The following is a 27,815-nucleotide window of genomic DNA, read 5'->3' as shown; positions in this document are numbered from 1 at the left end:
ATGGCACGTTGATACATAAAGATTCGCCACCCCTGTTCTATTATATAATGTTTAGTACCACAGGCGTATAAATACGACATATAGCCCGTTCTAATATTAAACAGATACAATATCTATTACAAAATATATTTTTTTATTTGAAAAGACAATCGATAAAAAAAATAACACATCAATATAATTATATATACAGAAAAATAAATTTACAAAATATGTTATTTAAATAAAAAATATGCCATCGATTAAAAAATTAATTGAATAATTTTAACGAGACAATATTTACAGAATTTTTTCTCGAAATACCGTTTAAAAGTATAAAAATAATCAGATTATATTATCTTCTTATTTCTATAATAATTAAAATAATTAATTTACTTATAAATACGAACAATTTAATTTGGTTTAATTACTTATTTTCAAGGATAAATAATGGGATTTATTACACAAAAAAGGCAGGAATTCGACATTATAAATGCTTAATATGTTTTACAATATAGAATCTGTTTCATGACTTGACATCAATATTGTCAATAATTAAATATTTTTATAGCTAAATATTTAAAGCTGGTTTCATGTCATTTTAAGAAAACTAACACCATTTTCTTTTTTACATTAGAAATTAAGTCTAATATAAAAAATATAAAAATTGTATACTATACATTCTTTTTGTACTAACGTTGAGATTTTATTATAAACAGCCATGATAGTATTGGAAACGGGATATAGGGATGGAAATAACAACTCAGCAACATCAGTATCACCATTGTTATCTATAGGTTTTTGTTTTTGTTGTAAATTGTTGTATATTTGAGGCATGCATTAAATGCTGTATTACAATTGGTACCTGTGACAATTTAAACCGAACTTCATCAGGTATTGGCTGTCCTGATTCATATTGTTGTACCGAGCCATTCATCTCTTTATATTTGACAACACTGTTTGAATTTGATGATGAATCTAACGAGAGTAATGAACCATCTGGGTAACGTATTTGAACTTCACCTGATGCAAACTGAAAAAGACAAAAACAAAATCAATGTTTCGTTGAAATGCAATATTTCGTAGAAGGGATTAAATTAAGTTGCCCACAGATTGCGTCTTTAATTCTCTACAAACAATAATAAATAGTCCACAAGATAGGCCACTTTTTCAAAAATGGTTTATCACTAACAGGGGAACATTTCGTTATGGTACCTAACTTGGTGGTTTCCTTTCGCGTTACCCTGAAAATTTTGCATCATTATTTTAAAATTGAGTAATCTTTTGATATTTTAATAAGATAATTAAATAAAAAATAGAAAATTGAAGGCGTTCGATACTATACAAACTACGATGTCATTCGTCTGATGAATCAAGAATTACAATTTTCCCTGTGTAGAACGACAAACACCCCATTTTGAAAAATGTCGAACCATTTCACGTTTGTTTTTATTATTTATCTTTTTATAAGAATAAAAAAAAAACTATTGTTTTGACAAATTTAAAATTTTTGACGTTATTTTTTAAATCTGAATATTTCATAATGGATAAAAAAACTTACTTGAATAGCCGTTCCAATATCCGGTATAACAACACGGCGAGGAGTTATCACAGGACTATGGGTTGATCGAATAGGATCTCCAGATGTAGTAGCACTAAATTGTGATTCATTAAATGTAGACATCATCTAAAAATAAACATGTGTATTAGTTTTAGAAATATTGAGAACAGAAAGACGAAAATCTTATTTCAATTTAAAGTATAGGGTACGTCATCGGAAAGATTATAAAATACGATCTTCTGAATTTTCAATCCCTATACTCCAGATCACTATCCATCACGGCTTTGTTTACCCAAACATAATCTTGTCATAATCTTGTGTGTTACAACATTTCATTTTTTACAAACAGAGGAGACTTGCGAGTAATTTGTTGTTGTTTTTTTTTTTTAAGTAATATATCTGAATAATTGTTCTAACATTAATACTTGACGTAAAGAAATGTACACACCTCGATAATTACCGAGAAATTAAGCACATTATCTCTAAGCTATCAGATGATGTGATTATGTATGTTACCTTACTTCACTTTGTTTTTTTACTTTTCTTGTTAACTATTTACATCTTCAAGTTTTTTTTGTACATTTGACGCCCATCATTTCAATGTTCATATAAGTGTGCGTTAAATTTTTTTGTCTTATTAACAGAGATGACTAGCATTTCTTTACTTCTTCAAATTTACAGAACAATTTAAATATGAAAAAATGGAGAGTCGTTATAATTTTATTACAAATGAAACCGTCATAATTAACTTTCTTCTGTCTTTCAAGATTTAAATATTAAAATTTTTACGTATTATTTAAAAACTACAAATTATTGTTGTTTAAAATTTATTTTCATACAATCTCGTTCAGTTTTTCAAATTTAACTAACGACTCTCCTTGAATACACTGACTGGCAAAAAATTGCATACATATTTTTTTAATAAAATCAAGATTAATTATTTTGTTTTAATAAGAAAATGAAAATCATATTTCGATATTTAATACTTAATTAGATTTAATTGATTTATATATACTCTCAAATAAAATTCATATTAAAATAACAATCAGTTTTATTTTACAAAGTAATTAAAAATCATACATTTTTAATTTTTAAATAATCTCTTCACTACCCATTCGTATTATTTGCCGGTCAATGTATTCGATTTTTTCTTCTTAATCAAACTTTTATTTATGATAATATTGAATATTTATATAATTTACAAATCAATATAAAGACACAAAATAATACAATATAACTAACCGGTGGTGTTTTACTATTAACTAATAGTTTACTATTTTGTCCAACATTCGAAGTCCAATTATTTTCTTTACCATTTCTATTATGATCACCATTCGAATTAATAGTCGAAGTTGGACGTCGACCAATAATTACAGGAAATCCGGTATTATTTAATGTTTTACTTAAGTCGGTTAAAGTTTCTTCAATTTTGTAACAATACTTTAAACATTGTTGTGCATGTGCCCACATTGATTGTTGAAATTGTTGTAAATTTAATACTTGATTTACATTTGGAAAGGTTAACGTTGTTCCATCAGTGTTTGTAATTTTGATACCATCATTTTGTGAAAATATTATTTTATTACCTATAAAAATATATTTTGAAATAATGTTTATTCATGTAACATTTTCACATAATAAATGTAACAATTAAGATACTAGTTTCATTGGTTAATACTTCCAATGACATAAATCCAACCTGTTGGCGAAAGTAGGGACAAAACGAGACCAAAAAAACCCAACGTTTTACAAGCAAGATATACCATAAATTTATCTTTCGCAATAATTTATGCGGGTTAAGTACTCGATGGATTTTAGAGGGAAAAGTGACAGTCAGAAAAACATAACGATTGCTCACAGATCGATAAATGTTAAGTATTATTTCCCATTTTAACATAATTAAGACTGTGTGCGTCTAGTTGATAAACTCATACTTTTCAAACGCCGATTAAATAGCTTGTTATACGATCTATAATATTAAGCACTGAGGATTTTATTTTGCTCACACAATTAATAGGGTTACATACCAAAGCAATTCGGCCATTATAACTCCGACGAACTCTGCAAAAAAACATACCAGTGTTAACCAAAAAATCTGCAGACGCGAGTTAACTAGTGCCCATTAAAGGCATGGCCAACCCGCGGATCAGTGATAAACACGATCACAGAATACACCAAAAAACCGTAGACCCGTCCTAACTCGACCCATTAAAGGCACGGCCAACCTGTGAATCAGTGAATGAACGCAATCGCAGGGTTAACAAAAAAAACAGACCCATCCTAGTAGGGTGTGTATTAGACAAACACTGATCACAACACATGTCGTTATATTACGTAAGTTTTGAGCGTACTATCTTTCATAATAAATGCAATTTTTTTAAAGAAAATCTAGAAATATTTTAAAGTAAAACCAATGAAAGTAGTTCTCTTTTACTAAAATAAATTACCATTGTAAAAGCATGATTCAAACTCCGTCGTCTTTTCCATTAAAACACATTTCGCTTTTTCACTGTAATATGTAATTTTTGGTGTTTTAGCTCGAACCAAATCAACAAACCTTGATGCATACATATATTTCTTTGCATGTTTTTGTGGTAAATTTTCATAACTAAAAATGGAATCTGTTCCTGATTTTGGTAACGGTGGTGGTTCATTACCGGGAACTACACCTTGTCCATTCCCCGGTTGATAAACAACAATTCGTAAACCATCTCCAGATATTCTATATACATCCATAACACGTTCCTCTTTAAGTTTTGCTTTGTATTTAAAGAATTCTAAACAGACTTCCCCACTGCTTAGCAAGCTTAAAATAGCATTTTTTGTTTTATGTCTTGTTGGTAAAAGTCGAGTGGTATTTAATGGAGGCACTTGAATGGTTTTCGAAACTGTTATATCTTCTTTCGTTGGTAGTTTATTAAATTCGCGAACATTTCGCTCAATATTTTCATATCGTCTGTGTGGTGTTTCAAATAGTTGTTCAGGAGGTGAGATGTCACGCGGTTGAGATAACGGTGGAGTTTCAAATGGATGATCACGTGATCTATTCGTAAGAATTTCATCTCTATTTAAATATTGTGCAGCAGGTGTCTTAAATAACTCTTGCATATCAGATTGATAATAAAATTTATCGGTAGATCTTTCATACGAATTACCTTTTAACAAATCTTCCGTTGGTGTTAATTTTGGATAGGGATCTCTTTGTAACATATCATGCAATCTTTTAATCAAATCATTATTAACATAATCCTGATTTGCGTGAAATAATGGCGCTTCTCTATCTTCATGTAATGAACGTTTCATTGCTCCGCCCCCTGGATCGTCCGGTCGTGTATTTTGTACAAATTGATTTAAAAAATGCGTTTGTTGTGGTTGTTTTAAGCCGGACAATACTGAGCACGAGGAAACATTGTTTTCTTGATCTTGCTGTAGATTGTCTTGAGATAATAATGAAATCGTTTGTAATGGTGGTGAGAATTTTCCTTTTTCGTAGTCTGCCCCTTTGCTAAATAAAGCTCCATAGTCAGACGATTCTTGATTCGTGTACGAAGCTTTTGTAAATTTTCCAGGGTATTCCTTCCCATATTTTTTAATGATTGCTGACAATCCTGGTATATCATTTGTGGTCATATCATTTCGATTATCAGATGGTAATGAATTAAACGTTGGTGGTACTACAACTGGAGAATTTGATGCGTTTGTTGGTTCACTGCAATTACTTAAATGTCGACGATTTGTATTTGGATAGAACGGTGAATTTTGCGTGACTTTCTTCTCGATGGTACTGTACGAATTATAAAATACTTGATGTATAAAATTACGAAAAATTTTTTTAAAAAAAGCAACAAACACCATTAAAAATTTTGAAGTTTATGAATTATTTAATAAATAATAACCTTCCCTTTAAATAAATTGATGTTACATAAAATGAAAATAATCATTTTAGTAACTTAGCAACTTACTATTCATTTGGAAATTTAACTTTAAGAGTGAATTAGTTCAGGCTTCTGGGCATGGGAACCCCTCATTATCGAACACTTTCTAGATAAATGATCTAACAGAAAGTAAACGCACTAGAGAATATATAGGCCACCTCAATTCATTCTTCGGTTATCAATTTTAAAGGGTGATTCGTGGGTCATCTTTCTCATTGCCGTATGTTTTTAAGAGATTCTGCACGAAGCATATGGACAAATATTTGCGGAGCCCCTTCAAAAGTAGCGGAGATAAATACGACAATTTAAAAAATTGTCAACACGAGTTTTTTGGTCCTTGAAAGTCATAAATGTACAAATAAGTCATAGGATTTCATTTTTATTTTTATTTAATTTTAGATTATCGTAGTTGCGAGACTTAAGGTATGAAATTTTTCGTGAGATTTCATAAGCCCCGTAAATTTGGGCGCATTCGCAACCAAATTTTGACCTATCCAAAACGGGAGTTTCCAGGCGTTGGTTGCGCATAATACTGGCAATGATGTTTTTAGTCCCAGTGAGTGAAATGCTTTTTTTTTTTAAAGTGGTAAACAGTGATGCCAAGTATAGAGACTATCACTCTAAAATGATAAAAGGTGGTAAAATGAAAAAAAAAATACAAACATACAAACATACTTACAGAGGAACTTTAAAATTATGTTGTAAACTGTTATTATCTTCAAATGTATTACGATTCGATAACGGTGGTCTTGAACTATTTGTAGACATTGTGTGAACACCACTATCAGAAGATGTTCCAGCACTGGCCCCACTTGTTGGATTCGTTAAATTCTCATATCGTTTCATAAACGGATGATTTATTATCTGATCCAATTTAATTCGATCTTTTGGATTCTTTTTTAATAAACTATCAATTAAATGTTTAGCCTCTGATGATAAATATTGTGGAATTTCATAATCAGCCATGACAACACGTGTTAATGTTGATTTTACTGCTTGTGTATCGAACGGTGGTCGACCAACTAAAATTGTATATAACATACAACCAAGACCCCATACATCAACCTCCAATCCATGAGAACTACGCGATACTACCTCTGGAGATATGTAATTTGGTGTACCACACATTGTCATATGTTTTTCATCTGGTCGTGTTAATTGCGTTGCTAAACCAAAATCAGCTATTTTCTATAACAAATAACAAAATACAGAATAACAAAAAATACACTTATGTTACAGGTACGTATGGTATGAAACTGATAGTCTACAGCCCCTGACACTTTTTACCAGACAGCCCGACACATAGGAGTGGAAATGATCAGTCTATATATGTATGTATGTGTGTGTGTTGCTTTGTGGCACACTAGAGACCAAACGCGTGTTCGTATTCTTACGTTAATCGATTTGTCTTAGTCTTGAGAAGGCCATTGGAAATATGGCAATAATGAAAATTCAATATGACGACCACCAGACACTATTAGTTTTTTATTGGTTTCATTCAAAATGTTATTGAACTGTGATTCGCTAAAGATATATTAATTTATTTTGTTAATTATCTCGCAAATTACGGCTTAGATCCAAAAGTAGAAAATAACTTTTTCCTTCGTCTTTATGAGCTTATTCTGCAGGATAACGATCTGCAGTCAATTACAGAACGCCCTGTATATATATAAAGAATGGTTAATAATAGATTTTACTTACAACTTGCATATCATTACTTAATAACAAATTTGATAATGAAATATCTCGATGTAGAATATTATGGGAATGAAGATATCGTAAACCACAAACTACTTGCCGCATAATTAAACTTGCTTCAGCTTCTGAGACTACCTAAATCAATATCCAAATTAAAATGCATATGGTTTTTAAATACCTTTTTTTTTTTAAATCTAAAAAGGTCTTACTTTGTTATGATTCTTAAAATATCTTTGCAATTCACCATTGTGGCAAAGTTCTAAAACTAAATAAACATAGTTTGCGTCTTCAAAAAAAGTGTATAGTTCTAAAATAGCTGGATGTTTTAATCTTGAATGTATTGCAACTTCTTGTCGGACACGACCAGCCATTCCTGCTGCTTGCATCAATTTCTTATCGATCTGATAAATAATAACATAACATACAGAAAAAGGATATCATTAATATCATACAACTTATTACCATTTTTATAGCCACTTCCATTCCGGTTTTTCGACATTTTGCTCGATATACACTGGCAAATCCACCCTTTCCAAGAAGATTCAGCACTTCATAGCACTAGAAAATTATTATTTTTTTGTAAATATGTAACGATATTTGTAAATATATAAGTAACCTAACCTCGATATTATCACCAAATCCTCCTATTATGGGCTTCATGGCTGAATTTAAAATTCAACTTTCCTTAATAAATGTTTATAGTATAATTACATTCTTCAATTTGTTATTTGATAATTTAATTAAAATTTGACAAGCTTTAAAAAACTTAAACATCAACAAAGCATCCCAAATTTTCAAAATAAACGGATTTTAATACCAACAATTAAAAAATAAATAAAAAGTCCCTAAATATAGTGTCAAATAGTTATGGATCACAGTCTTAATAAATATAGACCGCTAAGTAATAAAATATAAACTATTAAAAATTGGATTTTCGATTTTGCCTGGCCAGTGGTCTTAATCTATCGAGGCAACTTCTTTATTTAATTAATATTTTACACTTTTAGGTCCATAGATAATGCTTAGGTCTTAGTATCACCTTAAGAAATTAAATAGTTAAACTTATGGATTGAAGAAGAGAGTTCTACAATAGAGAAATTGCATGTTTTTTTATTTTATTATAATATATAGTTTACTAAAAATTACTTAGAAAAATTAAAAATTTTGATTAATAATTGAAAATGGTTTTTTTTGACCATAAATTCAAACGGCAGTGCAGTCAACACATAGCTTTCGTAACACCACGCCACGGAGTAATGATAAAATTACATGAATAATGATAGTTTGTCTCTCAACTGACTTTCACTATATTATAACGCAATTTTCCATAGAAACAAGACGAAAAATGTGAATATAGCGTGATTACGATTGGCCACAGCCTCGACGGGTGTAAATCCATCGCTAGCGTTTTTTTATTTAAAATATAATTTTTTTATTAATAATTAAGTAATAAAAAAAAAATGGAATTATTAATTTAAAGAAAATTAATATACTTTAGATGAATTATTTTTTCATTTATATATGAATATATGACAAAAAAATGCAACTTCTCTATTCATTAAACCTAAATCGACTTAATTACTCTATAAACATGTTATAGATCTTTTAAAAAAAACCTATAGGCTAATAGGCTGAAAATTACATTGCCATGGTTTAAACTTTCACGGCATACTTTATATCCTAAACTCACAGCCAGGATTCTCTTATCCATAATGGGCGATAATCAGACGGCGGCTTTTTTTTCAGTCTTTGTAAATCAAGTTGGTGCCCTTTTCCGTTTGCCACCCTTGTTCTTTTTTTAGTTTTCGTAAATCAACCTGGTGCCCATACAAATTTGTCTTTTTCTCCCTTGGTTTTTGAATCTGTATACAATGAATAGTATGATATACCCTCCCCCTAAAAACTCTTGGCCTAGGTGACACGCATCCCCGGGTAAAGACAGTCCTGCGCATATCGAAAAGTCTTCAAAAGAAGTTGCATCATTTGTCGACATGATAAATATGCGGGGTATAAAGTATTCTGGTCGTGCTGCCACTCTGTGTGAAAGGAAGTCTTGTTATATTGAGTTGATAAAATGAAACAAATTTAACAAAATAACAAAATTTTTAATAATATTCGACATTTTACAAAATAGTATGAGAGGATTTTTACTTAAATAGTTATTTAGCTTGAGAGGAATCGTTTTTTATTGAGATGTTACAAGTTTTTAATTCGGAAAAATTCCCCATCAATTTATTGACTTCTTCCGAAGACAATCGTTTTTCTCTCTTTGGAACCTGTAGTTTATAAAGGTGGTTGATTTTTTGACCTGTTTTTCTAGTTCCTTTTTTAGTCTGTTCATTAGACTTGTAAATCATGTATCCTGTAATACAATGATACGGAATAAATTTTAATATATTTCTACCAATTTCGATTATCTTCTTTTCTTCCGAGGCCGGACCGCAATAAAAACGGATGGCACCGCTTTGATGTGAATTAGTTCTTGGATTTTTGAAATTTGTAGAACACTTTAAATGGGAAACACCAATTAGCTTTTCTTCATCATAAATTTGACAACAATTTGCCCACACTTCATCTAATTTGCTTTTATCAATAAACATCAACCACTTGCCGCCATTCTCAATGCCATCTTCATACTTCGATTGTATATCGATATTTGAATATCTTATTGAATCTACATCAAAAACTTCGGTTGGTTTCAATCTAGAAATTTAAAAATAATATTATATTAAGTGCAGGTGCATATTCCTCTTTTTCTTTTCTTTCATATGAGAGTGTGTGAAGAGAGTGGAAATTTCAAGCAATGGTATCAATGGCTCATTATTAGTGTTAACGTTGTTACGACACGGGGTGAAAAAACTTTTGGTGGACATGAAAATAAAATGCGCAACATATACACCAGGAGATGATGACAGAAAACGTTCTCCCATTTTATACTGCATGCCTTATTAAGAATTAATAATTAACCCTAAAATATAAAAGATAGAGGGGTTTTTTTCAGATCTTTTGGTAAAAAATTTAAGTTTCCGTGATATTATATTGCCTGCCTTTGTAACATAAGGTAGTGCAAACAAAGTCAATTCTTATGACCAAGGGTGGAAAATTTTGGATAAATGTATAATTATCAAAAAATTTTCCACCCTTAGTCATAGGAGGTGCGCATGCCAATTTTTGCAGACTGTTTTTGTGATGGAAACTTTAATGTTTTACATCGGCATGCATTTCGGAATTTTTACGTAACCATTTGAGCCCATTCAGCCGTTGTGAATTGCATGCCACAAAGCCAGGCAATATAAATAATATCACGTAAAAACACTAAAATTGTATACAAAAGGACCTTATGAGTTGCAAGCGTTTTTTGCTAGAGTTTTTCTAGAATTAAAAAACTACCTAGTTAAAAACACAACTTCTCCTATGCTCCCCATGTATAACAAGTGAAAACAAACAATTGACTGAGTTATTTGTTGAAATACCCTGTACAGAAGGTGTTGAATATCAGTAAAGAAGAAGAGTTTAAAAAATCAACGCAATTATGGTGGCCTTACGGGCGCCATTTATTTTTGGTTTTCGAAAGTATTTTCAAGAATTTTTTTACGTTTTTCGAGAATGTTCCACAAGACCACTAGTTGAAGCTATACTTGCAAATTTTCAACTCTCTATCTTTTATGGTTTTGGAGAAAAAGGACAACAAAGTTTTGTCCTATTTTGCGCCCTCACGGATGAACAATGACGTTTACGAAAAAATGTTTCAAACAAAAGTTGTTTATTTTGTTCTATCTCTAACGGTTCACAAGATAGGTCCACGTACCCAAGACCCAACTGATCCATGTGGCTGAGCACGCTATAAAAATTTCTTGATATCTCTTTTCGCTCTTTAATTGTCATGTCCCCAGACAGAGAGACAACCGGAAATGGACTAATTAGGTGATATTATAAACACCTATACGAAATTTTGTTCGTAGTATCAATATTTTTAAGCGTTACAAACTTGGGTCTAAACTTAGTATACCTTGATATATATTACATATATACAGGGCATGAAAAACATAAAATGTTGACACTATTCCCATAGCGAAACAACAACTTTCAAATTTCTTAAAACAAAATAAATCGGGGTTTTTATTTTGAAATATTGAAGTTCAATCTATGTAAATAATATAGTAAGTTTCGATCGAATTAAATGCGGAATTAACTATCCATTTTTTAATTTTTTATATTATTGTAAAATTTAAATATATTGCGCTATATGAAAATCAAATTTCATATTTAATAAAATTATAATATTGAAAATAAAATATTTAATTAAAATTATAATCTTACCGTTCTGCCATTTTCAAAATTTTAAATTCTTTTTGGCACGATGATATGTGACCTTTGAGTTTTAATATGTATACACGACTGCAGTCAACTGTGCTTTCAATATAAATAAGTTTTGTTTAATTACACATGTACATGTTTTCATTACATTGATATAATTCGGGACTTTTTTAAAGATGAATCATCAAATTAATACAAGTTGCAATCTTGATAAAAGCATATTCAAAGACTGTGTTCAAAATTATAATTTTGGAATTGTCTACAAATAGCTGCGGTTCAAATATTTTATAAATAACACCTAGACTTGATGGAATATAAACTTTTATTGCTAGTAAAGAGAAAATACTTTTAATTTACTGGTAGAAATCTTCATTCGTAAACATACCAAAAAAAAAGATGCTACTAATATGTTAATTTTTTCTTGACTGGCTAGGAAACAACGATAAACTGGTAGAGATGTCACAACAGTATAGATCCTACCGGGGTTATTTTTTTCGAATATCTGTATGACTCGTTAGAGTAAAATGGCATATATGAAAGAGGATGCTTTCATTGGTGCTCCAAGACATGTGATCTATCTGCACTTCGAGCATACTTGCTAAACTATCGGGATAACTAGCTGGTAAAAGCAAACAAATAAACAAATTTTACGTATAAATATTCTTTATTATTTTTAACAAGAACAATTTATTTTAATAAAGTTCGTCTATCGAATCGTTATCATTACGAACCAATAGACTTCGCTTACTTGCTTTACGTGTAGCTATACGCATTAAATATTGCTTAAATTGTGTATAGAATTGAGTTGTATCTTTGAAATTGATTGTATCAGGTTTCGAAACATTTACTAATTGTACAGGTAGATCATGAACTGGTTGCGGTATGAATTCATCAAAGTACTGACTTAAATATGTTTCAATTAGAAGTTTCTTCTTTATATACTTTGCTGGCAGGGTTGTTATGTATGTGTTGGTACCTTGATGGTCATGCATAAATGAGCAATCTCGCATTAACTGAAAAATTTCAAAACTAAATAAATATATACATCCTTGAAAATGTAAAAATATGAATTCTACGTCTTTTGTAATGCTGAATTCAAAATTTTTTAGGTTTATTAAAAAAATATGATACTGAGACAAAATTTTATAGTGTGATCGGGACGTAAAAAGTGAGTTTGAGTTCGTAAAAGAGCAAAATGGCTATTTGTAGATCAATTTGGCTATTTTTTAAACCGTTAGAGGTAGAAGAAAAGTATAATTGCAAAAAAAATGTTTTCTCGTAAGGAGAAACTTGTGGCAAAACTTCTCAAAAAACTATAAAAGATAGAAGGTTGGAAATTTGTAAGTGTAGCCTCAAATATTGAGTCTATTGAATCTAGCTTCATACCAAACCATTCGGCAGACATCGAGCATATAATATACAGCTAGAGATGTTCTAATGTAACCATAGATATAATACAGATAGAGAGTGCCAGGTCTCTGCTAGTCTGTAAGTAAATGCGATACATGAGGTGATAGAGAAGACTGCCGGTGAGTTCCCCTATGCCTACAAGACAAGGGCACGGGGATTTCACTGTCTTCTCTCTCACTAGACATATTGAAAGAAACCCCTAAGGGTCGATACAGACCACTTTGGTAATGATTGATTTAAATAATATATGCTTTTTTTACCTTGAATTCTCGAAGTTGTTTTGTTGTGTATTTACTGTGTTCCTCAAATTCCTCACTGTAACATTGAACACACATAAAAGTTGTGTAATTTTTATGCCAAAAATCAATAAGTGGCGTTAAATGACACATTTCACAAGTATGTAAATTCACTGGTACGCATTCAATGGGTATTGCAGGTCTTAGCGAAGCTGAACCTCCAAAAGTTTGAATAAATGGAATTTTTCGTTTTTTTGATATCTCATAACTACCTGGCCTAAAAAATGTTAAGTAGTTATTAATTTATTGGTAAAACTAAAAAATAACTAGCAAATTTATCGGTGATTACCCTGGACTATCTTTGGATATCGGAGGTGGAAATCTTTTAGCTGATTGCTTAAATGGTACTTTGTTGCGTTTAGTTTTCTTTGGAAATACACGTATATTATATTTGGAACTAGGTGGTGCAATATTTTTGAATATCTCCCGAAAACGTGGCTCTTCTCCAATCAATCCTTTCACGCTCCTTTTCTATTAAAAACATATAACTTAGTTAACGTTTTATTAGTAAATGAATTAAAGCCAGGGAAACATTAATGTTGGTGGAGCCCCTGGAGTCAATTAATGGTGGGGGGGGTGGCTCGTTAACAAAAATAAATATGGAAAGCTGAGTGGACAAAAATGAATGCCGAGGAAATGTCAATTCGCAAGGCGAGTTGAACAATGTCAATTCGCAAGGCGAGTTGAACAATGTCAATTTCTGTGGTCAGAACCACGGAGCTGATAAGATGACCCTCGATATTTTGGCTAAAAATCGAAGTCCGGAATCAATTCTGAAAATTTTGTGGACGAAGTCTTTAACCTGGTTTTGACCCTTGTTACAAATACTCTGAAGCTTTTTTTTAATGGAAAGTCTTTTATAAGAATTTTTACATGATCGTGGCCCCGAATGTCTGCCCAAATTTATTATTAATTTTTATTAGATAGATTATACAACCTTATTCAACACTTCATGTGACCAATCTCGTCCTTTGATTTCATAAATATTGGGCGCCAATGCTGGAAATTGTTCTGAAGTTATGGATCTTGCCATAAACGATGATAAACCAGGTCCAGATAAGGGGAGAGTAGCTCGTTCTTGTTTTGATCCAAAGCATATTGGTGCAAATGTTGACCGCTTTATAATATAGTTAAATCCTTAAAAGTAAAAAATAAAGAATATTAGTAAATTAAAACAAATTATATTTGGGAAATTAAAAATAAAATTCTATTATAATAACAGACCGGTATCAGTATCTGTATCTGCTTGCTCTTTACTTGCCACATGTTCTTGAATTTTCTCAACAATATGAACAAATTTATTGTTATTATCAATTTTTCGTGCGGCTTTCTTCCACAATTCTTGCATTGTTATTAAATACAATAAAGTCTATAAGCTTTTTACATAACAAAAGCTTATGGTATAATAAAAAACTTTTTTATTATTTTGGTGGAAGGGAAATGATTGATAGATAATAGTTTTTCAGGTGTTTAGTCGATTTTCTCGGAACAATAATCTAGGTCTCTCTTATTCTACATAATTCATATATGATTTATGCATTGCATGTTTGATTGCAAAATTCCCAATATTATTGTATACTATCATATACAAAAAAAAACTCATGAGCAACAGAGTTCTATTACTAAGGTCATATTTTCCCCTCATTAGATATATCTTATATTACTAAGACTCCACTACCCGCCTGTTTGTAATCGAACTGTATCTCATAAACCGTAATAGTTAGATAGCTATTTGGACAAAGTATGTAAATACAGTGTGTTGCATTTAAGATGAAGACACTCTCATATTTCTGTTATTTACAGGAATATCGACTTGAAATTTTGCACATCATACAGGGTCACATTTTTTAAGACACTTAACCGAAATCAAAACTTTAAACTGAACTTCTTACAAATTTTCAAATAGGGCAGATTCTTAATATTTTGCCTAGCGTCGCAGATGGTTAGAGATATCGAAAAAAAACTGTTAGATAAAGTTGCTTAAAATATTTTTCTATTCCCATATACTGATTTTCATTTTTACATTATTTTGATCTTTTCCCAAAATTATTACAAATTTATTGAAATATTTGAATACACTACTAAATTGTCAATTTGTCCAGTTTTCACATTCTATAGCACACTAGTTATAAAAGTTTATTTTTTCATTTTACAACAAGTGTGCTATGGAATGTAAAAACTGGATAAATTGATAATTTTGTGCTAGGTATTCAAATATTTCAATAAACTTCTAATAATTATGAGTGTGAACCAAAATAATTAAAAAATCGCCAAAATAATTAAAAAGACACCTCGGTCAAATTAGAGGGCAGAATAACATGTCCTATATTTTTTGCTTGAACCAACTGGTGTATTTTTATGTAGATTTTTGTATGTATCGATTAAAATGACATACCCTCCTCGTTGACCACTGATACAGTACATAAGTCTATATTTTCAAAGGAAATATTATCAAAAAATATTATTCAAAGTTATGATTATGTGGAATAAGGATATAATTATTGTATCGTATAGAATCAAGTATGTTCTATCTTTGTTTATGATATGATCAAATTTTGTACATGTATCTAAATTTTATTTAATGGAATTTTTTATATTGGGGGAGTATGTTAAATTATTATATGATAATAGAAAATAAAATAGTAATATTATTATTATTATTCATATAAGACATAAACCTATTAAAAATTATATACAGGGTGTATAGCCTAACCAGTCAGGAAAATCTATTATTAACTTAGTATACAGGACTCACAGGAGTACAAACCGGGATTGAACTTAACTTCTTTGGCAATTTTACATCGCTGTACCCTACATGTGTCTCCCTTTTACAATTTAAATTTAAGTTCGGCAAACCTCGGTAATACTGCTTTGCAATATAAGCAAGTGTTTACAAAATATAAAAACTCCCGACAAATTTTTCAGATACGGAACCCTGAAATCGCACTTGAAATATATCTAAGAACATTGTCCGTTAAATTACCTTTTCCTTAGAGTCTTCTCCAAACTTAACCGATTTTGAAGATCATCGCCTATTTTTTAAGTGTTCCGGATATGGAACTCAAAACATGCACGCGAAACTTAGCTAAGAACACTCTACATTAAACTATCTTTCAAACGAAACAAAAAAAAATCAAAATCCGTTCATCCGCTACGATGCCATAGACAGACAGACATACACACATAGCGGTCAAATTTATAACACCCTTTTTTTGGTTCGGGGGCTAATTATAGAATAAATAATGTTTTTTCCTCATTTTATTCTATCCTTGGCTTCCTTGCGCTAATACTTGTAATAAAAAGACAATGAGGATTTATTATCATTAGCAAGACTTGCATTATCGTAGCGAGAAAATAATAGTGGGTAAATACCAGTTTTTAAGTCTAATCATAAGCCGTAAGACAAAATCGATTTCATCAAATACTTTTTTTCTATTACCCTGAATATTGCAGTGCTTGCAGGGAATTAATTTTCATTAAACAATTATTATTTAATTTCTCAAAATAATCATATATCCTGTACATAATAAAATATTTACTTTTTAGGTAATGTACTAGGTACATTTCGTTGCGAATAGTTTATTTTTATTGGACTCTGACGTCATATTTTAATACTTGAACTTATGTTTAATACTATGAACGTAAGATCTTTCTAGCCTTACTTGTCTAAAAATCTCGTATCCACTTACTCTACCATGCCTGGTTCGGTTCCTCTAACCCATGTGAAGATCGTCAAATCTACCCGTTTAAGATAAAATAGAATATCACCCACCTTGTAAAAAATCAGGTACGTCACCCTCATGAGGAATAGATAACTTTGAAGTCTACAGTGACATGGAAAGCATCTCAATTATGGCTTTGTCTTTTTGGTTTTTAGAAGAAAAAAACGAAATTATCGGCCTTATAATCAGGTCCCATTTGTTTAACATAATTTCCTGCTCATAGACTTATCACCCAATCCCCTAAGATCAATCTCCTGCTAATTCCTAGATTTGATGTCTACTTCAAGGACAAGTTCATCGATCATTTCGTTTCCTTGGACTCCATAAATTCTCGATACTCATATCTTGGTTACTTATTTTTCCCTGGTAGTGGAACAGAAAGCTTTAAGAACGACACCTTCCTAATCTATCAATGAAAATACGACAGAAATCCACAGTGGCATATCAGTTCAGTTCATGTTGATGGGTCCAAACCATTAGTCGGAGTGTTCTTTCAAAATTTATTATCAATTTTTACAGACTTTTACTACCTATAACAGGCATGGGCCAATGTGACTCAGAGAAGTCCCTCGGACTCCTCACTTAAAATACGAGTAAGACAGTGACAACCTAACCAGCGATAACCTAAAGTACGAGTAAGACAGAGAGACGCCATTTTTTTTAATCTCATTACTATTAGAGAAATTGAGATAGGTAGAAGATTCGTATACCTCTATATATCCTCTATGAGCAATACGGACTTGGATAAAGAGACACAATAGAGTTTATGACACACAATAAAGTTATAACAATGGTGACTTCGACTTAAAATAACTCGCCCATGCATGACCTGTAATACTTTCTTAACCCACTACTAAGGAATAACCATCTTGAATGTGTATATACTACCGTTCTTTATTACTATCATGAGGATACGTGGCGGTTTGTTTTAGAAGCACTGGCTCTTAGTTTATAAAATATCAAGTACAGACGAAATATTACAATAAAGTAAAATGAATTATAAATTTGCGTGTAAACTCAATACACACAAATTATGTAAATATTTTAAAATAGTCATCTTAAAATTTTTTTATTTTAATACAAATTACTAACAATTCATAATATAAAATATAATTTATTTTATAATAATAGCTAAAAATAAAAATAAAAATTATTGAATTATTTTAAAACAATATACTTGCCTTCTAAGCCATCATTCGCCTTTTTCCCCATAATTGTCTTTTATTGAATATGCAGACTTCGTATTTTTAAAATTGAAAAATACTTGTATATGATTTTTTTTTATTGAATAAGCAAAAAGACTTTGTCTTCTTTTAAAAATTCAAAATTTTTAATATATTTATTTTTTTTTTAAATATTTTTCCACCACAGATTATAATGAGGGTATTATAATCTGTGCAAAAAAAGTATGACAAATTTTTCTATAAATATTGAAAATCATGGTTTCTATGTGCACGTCAAAGTGAAAACAATAAATTTTACTGTACAAAACTGAAAATTTATTATAGTTTTTACTTTTAAGACCCGACAAATTCATTGAGCATTAGTAATTTTCGCATGGGAAACTTTTGCAGAATCCCCCAATTTTCTCTAAATAAATCTTCAATTATTGAGTAAAACATTCGTAAAATTTGAAAAAACACGATTTTTACGATTTTTATCCCTCAAAAAGTCTATAAAAAATCAGATTTTAATTTGTAAAAAAGTTTTATTTGTAGTGTAAAAAGCTTACATTCCGCAAAAATTTTGGTCCTAATTGCATTTTAAGTCCAAATATACCGATTTTGTGTTCTGTACATGCTAGAAAGATGCGTAAAAAAGGATATTTCAATTTGACCAGAATGAAACACCAAGCAACTGAGAAGCTTTGCACGAAAAGTATGCTTGGAAGATATCTCAACCTATTTTTTCAATTTAGAATGGCACCTTTTTCGATATCTAAATGTTATTTGTTTCGAGATATTAAGAAAAAACAATTCTGAAATAAAATATCGTTTACATTCTATACAATAAACATATTTAAATTTGCTTGAACAAAAAAAAAATAGTCTTCGTCTGATGCGTGGTTGAGTTTTAGTTTTTAACCTCTAGTTTATTCCGTAATTGGGTTATAAATTTTATTTGTGCAAGGAAATAAAAATATAATTGGTAAAAAACCCAAATAAAAATATATCTATAAACTTACCTCACCTCTGTATTACCCGTTTGCAATAACATATAATAGAAACTCGTACAGAAAAGAATGTTATGTATTGCAGTCATTACTGACTGTTAAAACAGCAAAAGAGCCGGGTAAATAATGATTTTAGGGGAAAAAATTTGTAGGGTTGAAAGAGTTATACTAAGTACAGTCCCTGAAACAAACGTTGATTTTCCAGATCATTAGAAATTGACTGTTTATGAGGAACAATTCTGCAATTTAAAGTTTTCCTCTATATCTCCTATCAATTCAGAGTAAGAGCTCACTTTTCAATGCCCTTGAAAGTGAAGGTTAAAATCCAAGTCTGTCCTTATTATGCCCCTTTTAAACATAAAACTGTTTTCCCTAAAATCATTCTTATTGTTAGTCTAGTAGTTTTGCATGAAAATTAAATAAGTAATAGCGTCATAATGTAAAGATTCTTCATTGCAGATTACAATATTCTTGTTTCCTGCACCTATGATGGCCCTTTTTTTAAGATATTCTCTTTAAGAAGCAGCTTGCAAAGAAATCAAGATAAAGGGTTCAAAATTTATATACGGAAGAAGTTAAATTAAACTTTTAAAAAATCATGAAAATAAATGGAAATTTTTTTTCCATCTTTTCCACTCTCAGCGCAAAGCGGTAGAGGAGAATAATATCATTTAAGCTATATTTTCAAAAATTTGAAAGTTCATACTTTCGATTGAGCTGTACGTGGTCGAGACCGGATCATTTTTCTCGAAGAAGCAGATATCTAAATTTCCGACAACTTTTTTGATAATTTTATTGTGACGAAGTTCTGTACCGGTAAGCGCATTTTCATTGTACCCCAAATTTTTACGTATCTGGAATTTACAAAAACATGAAAAAATAAAATCCTTGAAATCCTAAAAATCTACCGTCCAGTACCTGCACAATTTATTATCAATTATTATAGAAAATACCTGACGATAATTTTAAGCACCCATTGGCCCTTCTTAGTCCAGGGAAGTATTTATAGTAACAAACTAACAACTAGAAACCATATGAGAGTTATTTTGGGAATCCATAGCTCTTCAGAACTAAAACGTGAATTAATAACGAAAATTATTAAAATTATATAATTAAGGGGCTAAATCCATTGAGGAAATGTACCATTATCCACTACTTCATTCGCGATATCTGGTCCTGTGAATGTTTAAAAATACTTGTGAGGAGCAGATCTGCATTACTAAGATCATATTTTCCCGTTATACATTGCTTTTAATCCCCTAACTCACTTTATATGTAGAAAATATACAGTGTGTTCATTTCAAAAGTATCCACCCTTAAGAACTTTTAATCAAATGTGATTATTGTTTTGAGTGAAAACACGTCGATTTAGATATCGAGAGGGAAGTTCAAAAATGATACATAGGGAATTTTTGCTTTCATCCCTTCACCAATAGCCACCCCACTTTGAAATTTAAATGGCACCCCGTTCCTTGTTATAAATCATTTGAAAGGACATCAAATTCTCTATTCAACCAGGATAAAAAAATGAAATCGATCGATTGGTTCTCAAGTTAGACTACACAGAAGATGGAAGGTATCCACCCTTACTAACTCTTGACCTGATATGATTATTGTTTTGAGTGAAAACACGTCGATTTAAATATCGACGAGAAAGTTCAAAATAGTACCTAGATCCCTCACTTCCATCCATGCTAACTTTGAAATTTCAAAAGGCACCTCCTACTTTATGATACTTTATTTGAAAGGATATAAAATTCTTTCTTCAACCATGATAAAAAACAGAAATCGATCGATTGGTTCTTAAGATATTCTACACAGAAGATGGAAGGTATGAATTCCATCTTCTGTGTAGTCTATCTAAAGAACCAATCGCTCCCCTGGTGGAAAAAATATTTGAAAAAAGAATAAGTCTTAATAAGTCTTAGGAAACTCTGAAAAAGTCTTAGAAACTTTAAAAAAGTATTAAGAACTCTGAATAACTCTGAATTAGACTAGTCCGAAAACGTTGAGAAATTCAAAGTTCCTAAGACTTTTCAGAATTTCTTATTCTTTCTTCAAATATTTTTTCCACCAGAGTCGATTTCTGTTTTTTATCATGGTTGAAGAAAGAATTTTATAATATACGCACACACTGTATAATATTTTGACATGAATAGAGTACAAGTGGTTCGAAAATTATCAAAGGCATTTTCTTGGAACGAACAATACCTACGCGTACCGTTTTTGAATCCTTCATCTCTATTTGGAAGATTTATACAGGTACTGAAAACCGTAGCAATGTCGAAAAAGCAATATTTTCCTGGAAATCTTTTCCAAATTGTATTATATATAACTATTTGTTTTTTAAACAAACAATCTATTTGTTTCCTTTGCAAAATAATTTAGTTTTATTTATTTATCTGTTTCGCGTTCAAATGAGCAGAAATTAGCTATATTAGTCGTATCGATGCTATTTGAAAGATAATAGCATACCCCATCCCGCTAATCTTCGATACAGTGCATAAGTCTATAATCTGGGGGGAAATATAGCTAATAATATTTACAATTATTACAATAAATTTAATAATATTGATACGTACCAGATAGTTAATGAATGGGTATTCCCAAACCATATTCCTTTTCCTTATATTTATTCTTGCATTCTTTTCTGCAGCATCAGAATTGCATGAACCATGCAGGCTGTGTGGTGTTATGCTTTAACTTTAATCTTACATTGTCAATGTTTTTTACAATTAAATTCTAAGTTAATAGTTTCGAGTGAAAAGTTAAAACAACAGCTTACGAAAAATGAAAATGGTGAATTGGTCATTGGTATGTATTTTGTGTAATTCAAAAATCTATTCTATATATTGCTATATGTCACTGATGGACCGATTTTGATGATATTTTTTGTATATATATTCAAGTGGATTCGATGATGGTTTAGATTAGGTCTTCTAAAGTGTTTTTGAAGATTCCGTACCAAAAATAAATAAATTTCATTAATTGGTGGAAGCGCATTAATTTCATTATAATTCCGTGTTAGTTACTCGCTTTTACTAGTCCTTGTGCCAAGTGTAGAAGCCATGAAGGTAAAATTTTGAAAAATATTACAGTTTCGTTAAATTTGACCAAAAAATTGAAAAGTATGACTCAAAATTAGTGGAATAACATACTTTGTTGATTAAAATAGGATAAAATTTAGGTGTGAAAGAGCAAAATCAAATTTTTTGATTTTAATGACGTCATAAAGTATAAAAAATCAATTTTTTGGATATCTTGGCCAAATTTGGTTCGATTTGAATGAAATTTTTTTTGAAATCTACTAATTTTGGGTCGTATTTTCCATTTTTTGTGTTAGTCACTCGCTGTTATTAGTCCTTGTGCCAAGTGTGGAAACCAGGAAGGTAAAATTTTGATAAATATTACATTTTCGTCAAATTTGACCAAAAAATTGAAAAGTATGACTCAAAATTAGTGCAATAACATACTTTGTTGATTAAAATAGGATAAAATTTAGGTGTGATAGAGCAAAATCAAATTTTTTTATTTTAATGACGTCATAAAGTATAAAAAATCAATTTTTTGGATATTTTGGCCAAATTTGGTTCGATTTGAATGAAATTTTTTTTGAAACCCACTAATTTTGGGTCGTATTTTCCATTTTTTGTGTTAGTCACTCGCTGTTATTAGTCCTTGTGTCAAGTGTGGAAACCATGAAGGTGAAATTTTCATAAATATTACAGTTTCGTTAAATTTGACCAAAAAATTGAAAAGTATGACTCAAAATTAGTGGAATAACATACTTTGTTGATTAAAATAGGATAAAATTTAGGTGTGATAGAGCAAAATCAAATTTTTTTATTTTAATGACGTCATAAAGTATAAAAAATCAATTTTTTGGATATCTTGGCCAAATTTACAACTTACTATGTACTATGTATTTTTAATAGCATTGAGGTATCTTATATATTTAAACGAGCAATTCTTGTATATATATATATATATATATATCAACGATCTTGGAAATGGCTCCAACGATTTTCATGAAAATGAGTATGCAGGGTTTTTTTGGGGCAAAAAGTCGATCTAGCAAGGTTTCATTTTTAAAAAACGTCGTTTTATCCGTCTTTTCATGAAAAAATGAAACCGGCAATGCAAATTATAACTCTTCCTGACATCTATTGGTGTATATCGTAGTTAATGAAATAAAATACACTACCGGGACATTCAAATTGGTATTTGTGTGGAGACATTTAAAACGGTCTTCTATTAGTGATAAAATTTGTGTCTTTTTAAGAATACCGAGCAAAGCTCGGTCATCCAGATATTAATGTATTAATCAGGTATTGTGAATTTATTAGAGCTACTTTTGAAGTAGCATTCCTTAGCTCATGGGGAGAAAGCGCATTCCTAAGCTCTTGTCTTTATGGTTTAATCGAAATTTGCAATTTTATTCCTTGCAAGCAGTTTCAACAAAAAACAAACTATGAAAAATTACGTCAATTATTTTGAAAAATATAAGCTTCTATCAATGGAAATGTAATCTGTATGTGGCGTGGAAAATTTTTCGTTTGCTCCGAATTCATATTTTATAGTAAATGGTAATCAATTATCTATTTATTTGTTACAGGCCGAAATTGTACAACTGGTAATGATCAAAAAACACTTTGCGAATGTAATGAAAACGATTTCGAGTGTGACTACGGATTCGTTCAGGATGGTAGTCAGCTCAATTGTATTCAGAATAAATCATTAAATAATTATAAACCATTTGATATTCCCAAGGATTGTACACCGGGTGAATTTTACAATCGAACAAAAGGTTATAAACAAATTTACAATGGCACCTGTCTCGACGATGAACAAGTCTCTCGATATATACCCGATTTGTTACCATGTCCAGTAAATTCGACGGACACCTTTTTAATCGTGTCGGTTGGCAATCAAATTGCTCGAATTGATTTGAAAACTAAACAACATAAATATTTACCAGTGGATAGAAGTATACCTAGAAATATTATTTCTATCGACTTTGATTATGAAAATAATTGTGTTTATTTCGGTGACAACAAAAATAATGTAATTGGTCGCTCATGTTTTACGAATGAAGACAGTAAACTTGATATATTAGTAACAGATGAAATTGGTTCCATCGAAGGAATGGCATTTGAACCAAAAACAAAATTATTATACTTTGTAGATGGAACTCGAGCCAGAATTGATGTAGTTCGAACAGATGTTAATAATATTGAGAGTATGCGTAAAACATTATTAGGACCTAAAGAATTAGAAAATCCAAGAGGTATCGCACTGCATTCAAAGGCAGGTTACATATTTTGGACAGATTGGTCTTATGATTCACCATCAGTAAATCGTGCTAATTGTGATGGTTCAAATATAAAACGATTGTTTAAAAAACCAACTGTAAAATGGCCTAATGCTATTGCAATAGATTTCATAGCTGAAAGAATCTATTGGGCTGATGCTGGAAATGATTACATTGGTAGCTCAGATTTAGATGGGAAAGCATTTAAAAAAATAATAACAGAAAGCATTTATGCTCAGCATCCATATGGCATAGGAGTATTCAAGGAAAAAGTTTATTGGGATGATTGGAAACGACAATCAATATATTCCGCTGATAAAGATGATGGTACTGATTTAAACAAAATAGATTTTGACTTGAAACGTCAAATGGATTTAAAAGTAGTTGCATTCGACATTAACAATCGTTCGAATGGCTGCATTAATAATAGCGTTTGTACTCACTTCTGCTTACCAGCTCCTAGCAATCAATATACGTGTGCTTGCCCAAATAGAATGGTAATGAAAAATGGCACCTGTGTATGTCCAAATAGTGAGGTGTACCCCTATTGGTATAAACCAATCAATAATAATGATACATGTCCTAGTTCACAAAACAATTCTTCGTGTCCTACACATGAATTTACTTGTGACAATGGAAATTGTATTCCTTCTTCTTGGACATGTGACGGTGATAACGATTGTGGCGATGAGTCAGATGAATTTAATTGCCCTCAAACTACATGTGCCCATAATCAATTTAGATGTGGAAATGGATACACCTGTATCCCTAAAAAATGGCTTTGTGACAATGATAAAGATTGTCCGGATGGCACAGATGAATTAACTTGTTCTAATCAAGATAAATGTGGTAGATATGACTTTAATGCGTCCGTTGGCGATATTTGTAATCATACTTGTGGCCGTAAGTTTAAAATATACTTTAATAAAATAAAATCCCTGTACCTATATATTATAAATGTGAAAGTAAGGGTGTTTGTTTGTTTGTTTGTTTACGCTTTCACGCAAAAACTAGCGAAAGGATGTGAATGAAATTGTACAACAATATAGCTCATACATCAGAATAACAAATGAGAAAGAAAGAAAGAACATCGTACTTTATTAAGGCGATTTGTGGTTTCGTTTGGTTTCGAATTTCGATCATTTAACTTCCTGCTGGTTTCTAATAAAGTTCAATTATTATTGTGGTTCAATTAATTTTTTTTATTAACTATTAAAAATAAATACATTTTATCGTTATTTTATTTGTAGCTGAAGATTTTCAATGTAAGAATAAGTATTGTATTCCAAAATATTGGATATGTGATGGTACACCAGACTGCATAGATGGCTCAGACGAAGAAGAAAATTGTAAACCAAAATGTATTATTTACAAAAAATGGAAATGTGATGGGGGTGATTGCGTAGAACAACCTGTCGAACAAAACTGTTCCTCAATAGAAAACCAACCAACAATGGTAAGAATACGTTCAATATAGTTTTTCACCAAAAATTTAATATAGGGTTGATTTAAAAAACAGTTTTCTTTCTTATTTTTTCGAAAATAAAATGGTACCTAAATCAAAAAAACGGAAAAACACGTATCGGCTCAATTTTAAGGGGAATAATAATGAACAAAAACCGTGAAAAAATAATAGCCTACTCAAAAGTTATTCTAACTAAATCAGATCAGTCAGATTTAACAACGGAATGAAGATCAAAAATGGCAAAATGACGTTTTTTACTTTAAGTATTTCCAAGCTTCGCTCTATAGGTGTATGGTCATTCTATAAAAGCAGATATGTCATCTTAAATTTTGCTAAGGATTTAAGAAAAAGAAATGAATCCTGAACTTATTACCTTCTTTAACCTGAATGGCTGCTGGTTTATGAGCTAAGTAAAATCCAGTTGAAAATAATGAGAGTGCGTAGCCTTTACGCGCGATTGAAGTAAAACTTGATAACATAGCAAATATCACCATTAAATTGATTTAACACTTTTCATGCTCGGGATGATTCTACAAGATCTGCATCGGGTCATCGGGTGTCATCCATGGTAGCCACGCCAATGCTTCTGAAGGGAATTAATGATGCCTTCTGATGTCCTAAATCTTTTCGCCGGAAAATTCTGATTTGATTAAAAGATCTTCTAGTATTCTTTGTAAACGAGAATAAAAACTATGACTGGTTTCTGCTTGCTTGTTCTCTTATAAACTCCATCGGCGGACACTTTCTTTAAGTTATAAATAATTAATTAATATTTTCAGACTAATTGTCCGGAAAGGACGTTTGAATGTCAAAATCCTATCAATTCCAAAAAATGTATACCTTCCTTGATGAGATGTGATGGAACATGTGATTGTAAAGACTGTAGTGATGAAAATGGATGTGATGTAATCAATGTTATGAAAATGGATACAAAAAAATCTACTCTATTTCATTATACAAATAATATCACGAATACTATTAATAATATCACGAATACAAGGCCTATATCTCATAGTTGATAGTATACTACTGAAACTACAAATAATACTCCAAAACTTATGCAAAGGCAACTATTATTACATATATGTAATAATATGGTATAACTTTCATTACTTTGTTATTTTTATAATATAAATAAACAAGTGAAAACAAACAATTGACTGAGTTAATTGTTGAAATACCAAACATAGACAGTGTTGATGACTCTATCAAATTACACATACATATATGTCACACATACATAACTAATATTCCCATAATTACATACAATTTACGCCTAATTTGCGCCCTCACGGGTAAACAGTGATATTAACGAAAAATGTTTCAAACAAAATTTGGTTATTTTTTTATAAGGAATATTTTTTACATTTAAACTTTTGTTCTATCTCTAACGGTTTACAAGATGGGTCCTACGGATCCAAGACCCAAATGACTTATATTGCTCATTTAGGAAATTTTTACGTCCTGAGTACGATGTAAAATTTTCAGCTTGATATCTCTTTTCGATTTTTAGTCATCGTGATGACAGATGGACAGACGACAGGCAGACAGACACACGGAAATGGACTAATGAAGTGATTTTATGAACACCTATATCAAAATTTTTTATGTAGCATCAATATTTTTAAGCGTTATAAACTTGGGACTAAACTTAATATACCTTGCATATTACATATATGCATGGTATAATGATCTTACTAAAATTTATGTGCCAGAAAATTTGCCCTCAATCTACTATAGCTTGGAAATGGTTACGATTCAAGTTCTTTTTTGCATGTATTTTTTTATGTTTGTATGAATTTATTTATCCCGAAATACCAAGTGCCCCAAAAATGTATACATTAATAAACTTTCAACGAGATGCATCAACGTGATTCATCGCTCGTTTGCAAGATGAGATTGATGAAGAAGCAACTGTCTAGAAAGAATTAGTGCAGAAGATCATCATCAA

At 30.7% G+C, this 27,815-nt stretch overlaps 4 protein-coding genes across 4 annotated transcripts; 1 reads left to right on the top strand and 3 right to left on the bottom strand.

Annotated features, from left to right (window-relative positions):
• Positions 1-671: 671 nt before the first annotated feature.
• On the bottom strand, positions 672-7,931 carry LOC123299101 (serine/threonine-protein kinase PLK4). Its single transcript, XM_044881329.1, has 9 exons — positions 7,792-7,931; positions 7,633-7,728; positions 7,380-7,571; positions 7,174-7,305; positions 6,152-6,660; positions 3,985-5,321; positions 2,780-3,123; positions 1,538-1,663; positions 672-1,009 (listed from the first exon to the last, which is right to left on the bottom strand). The coding sequence occupies exons 1-9, from the start codon at positions 7,828-7,830 to the stop codon at positions 764-766; spliced, it is 3,021 nt and encodes a 1,006-aa protein (XP_044737264.1). The 5' UTR covers positions 7,831-7,931; the 3' UTR covers positions 672-763.
• Positions 7,932-9,252: 1,321 nt separating this feature from the next.
• Positions 9,253-11,594, bottom strand: LOC123299112. The gene is made up of 2 exons (XM_044881348.1): positions 11,491-11,594; positions 9,253-9,873 (listed from the first exon to the last, which is right to left on the bottom strand). The coding sequence occupies exons 1-2, from the start codon at positions 11,499-11,501 to the stop codon at positions 9,330-9,332; spliced, it is 555 nt and encodes a 184-aa protein (XP_044737283.1). The 5' UTR covers positions 11,502-11,594; the 3' UTR covers positions 9,253-9,329.
• Positions 11,595-12,179: 585 nt separating this feature from the next.
• LOC123298763 lies at positions 12,180-14,658 on the bottom strand. The gene is made up of 5 exons (XM_044880859.1): positions 14,418-14,658; positions 14,131-14,330; positions 13,483-13,664; positions 13,158-13,410; positions 12,180-12,500 (listed from the first exon to the last, which is right to left on the bottom strand). The coding sequence occupies exons 1-5, from the start codon at positions 14,539-14,541 to the stop codon at positions 12,180-12,182; spliced, it is 1,080 nt and encodes a 359-aa protein (XP_044736794.1). The 5' UTR covers positions 14,542-14,658.
• Positions 14,659-21,761: 7,103 nt separating this feature from the next.
• LOC123299102 (sortilin-related receptor-like) lies at positions 21,762-26,927 on the top strand. The gene is made up of 4 exons (XM_044881330.1): positions 21,762-21,902; positions 23,704-25,302; positions 25,650-25,855; positions 26,644-26,927. Exons 1-4 carry the CDS (start codon positions 21,764-21,766, stop codon positions 26,881-26,883), a joined length of 2,184 nt encoding a protein of 727 aa, XP_044737265.1. The 5' UTR covers positions 21,762-21,763; the 3' UTR covers positions 26,884-26,927.
• Positions 26,928-27,815: the final 888 nt, after the last annotated feature.

Source organism: Chrysoperla carnea, chromosome 4, assembly GCF_905475395.1.
Source record: "Chrysoperla carnea chromosome 4, inChrCarn1.1, whole genome shotgun sequence".
Taxonomy (NCBI): Eukaryota; Metazoa; Arthropoda; class Insecta; order Neuroptera; family Chrysopidae; genus Chrysoperla; species Chrysoperla carnea.
The sequence above is the reverse complement of the archived record's forward strand: the minus strand, read 5'-3'. Positions and strand labels throughout refer to the sequence as shown.

Excerpts from the sequence above, each read along its gene's own strand:
- LOC123299101 (XM_044881329.1), bottom strand. The coding sequence starts at position 7,830 with ATGAAGCCCATAATAGGAGGATTTGGTGATAATATCGAG. Across the intron at positions 7,729-7,791 it reads GATTTGGTGATAATATCGAG|TGCTATGAAGTGCTGAATCT; the intron begins GTTAGGTTACTT and ends ATAATTTTCTAG. Across the intron at positions 7,572-7,632 it reads TGGAAGTGGCTATAAAAATG|ATCGATAAGAAATTGATGCA; the intron begins GTAATAAGTTGT and ends ATTATTTATCAG.
- LOC123298763 (XM_044880859.1), bottom strand. The coding sequence starts at position 14,541 with ATGCAAGAATTGTGGAAGAAAGCCGCACGAAAAATTGATAATAACAAT. Across the intron at positions 14,331-14,417 it reads AGATACAGATACTGATACCG|GATTTAACTATATTATAAAG; the intron begins GTCTGTTATTAT and ends TTTACTTTTAAG. Across the intron at positions 13,411-13,482 it reads ATATCCAAAGATAGTCCAGG|GCCAGGTAGTTATGAGATAT; the intron begins GTAATCACCGAT and ends AACATTTTTTAG.
- LOC123299102 (XM_044881330.1), top strand. The coding sequence starts at position 21,764 with ATGCAGGCTGTGTGGTGTTATGCTTTAACTTTAATCTTACATTGTCAA. Across the intron at positions 21,903-23,703 it reads AAATGGTGAATTGGTCATTG|GCCGAAATTGTACAACTGGT; the intron begins GTATGTATTTTG and ends TATTTGTTACAG. Across the intron at positions 25,856-26,643 it reads TAGAAAACCAACCAACAATG|ACTAATTGTCCGGAAAGGAC; the intron begins GTAAGAATACGT and ends TAATATTTTCAG.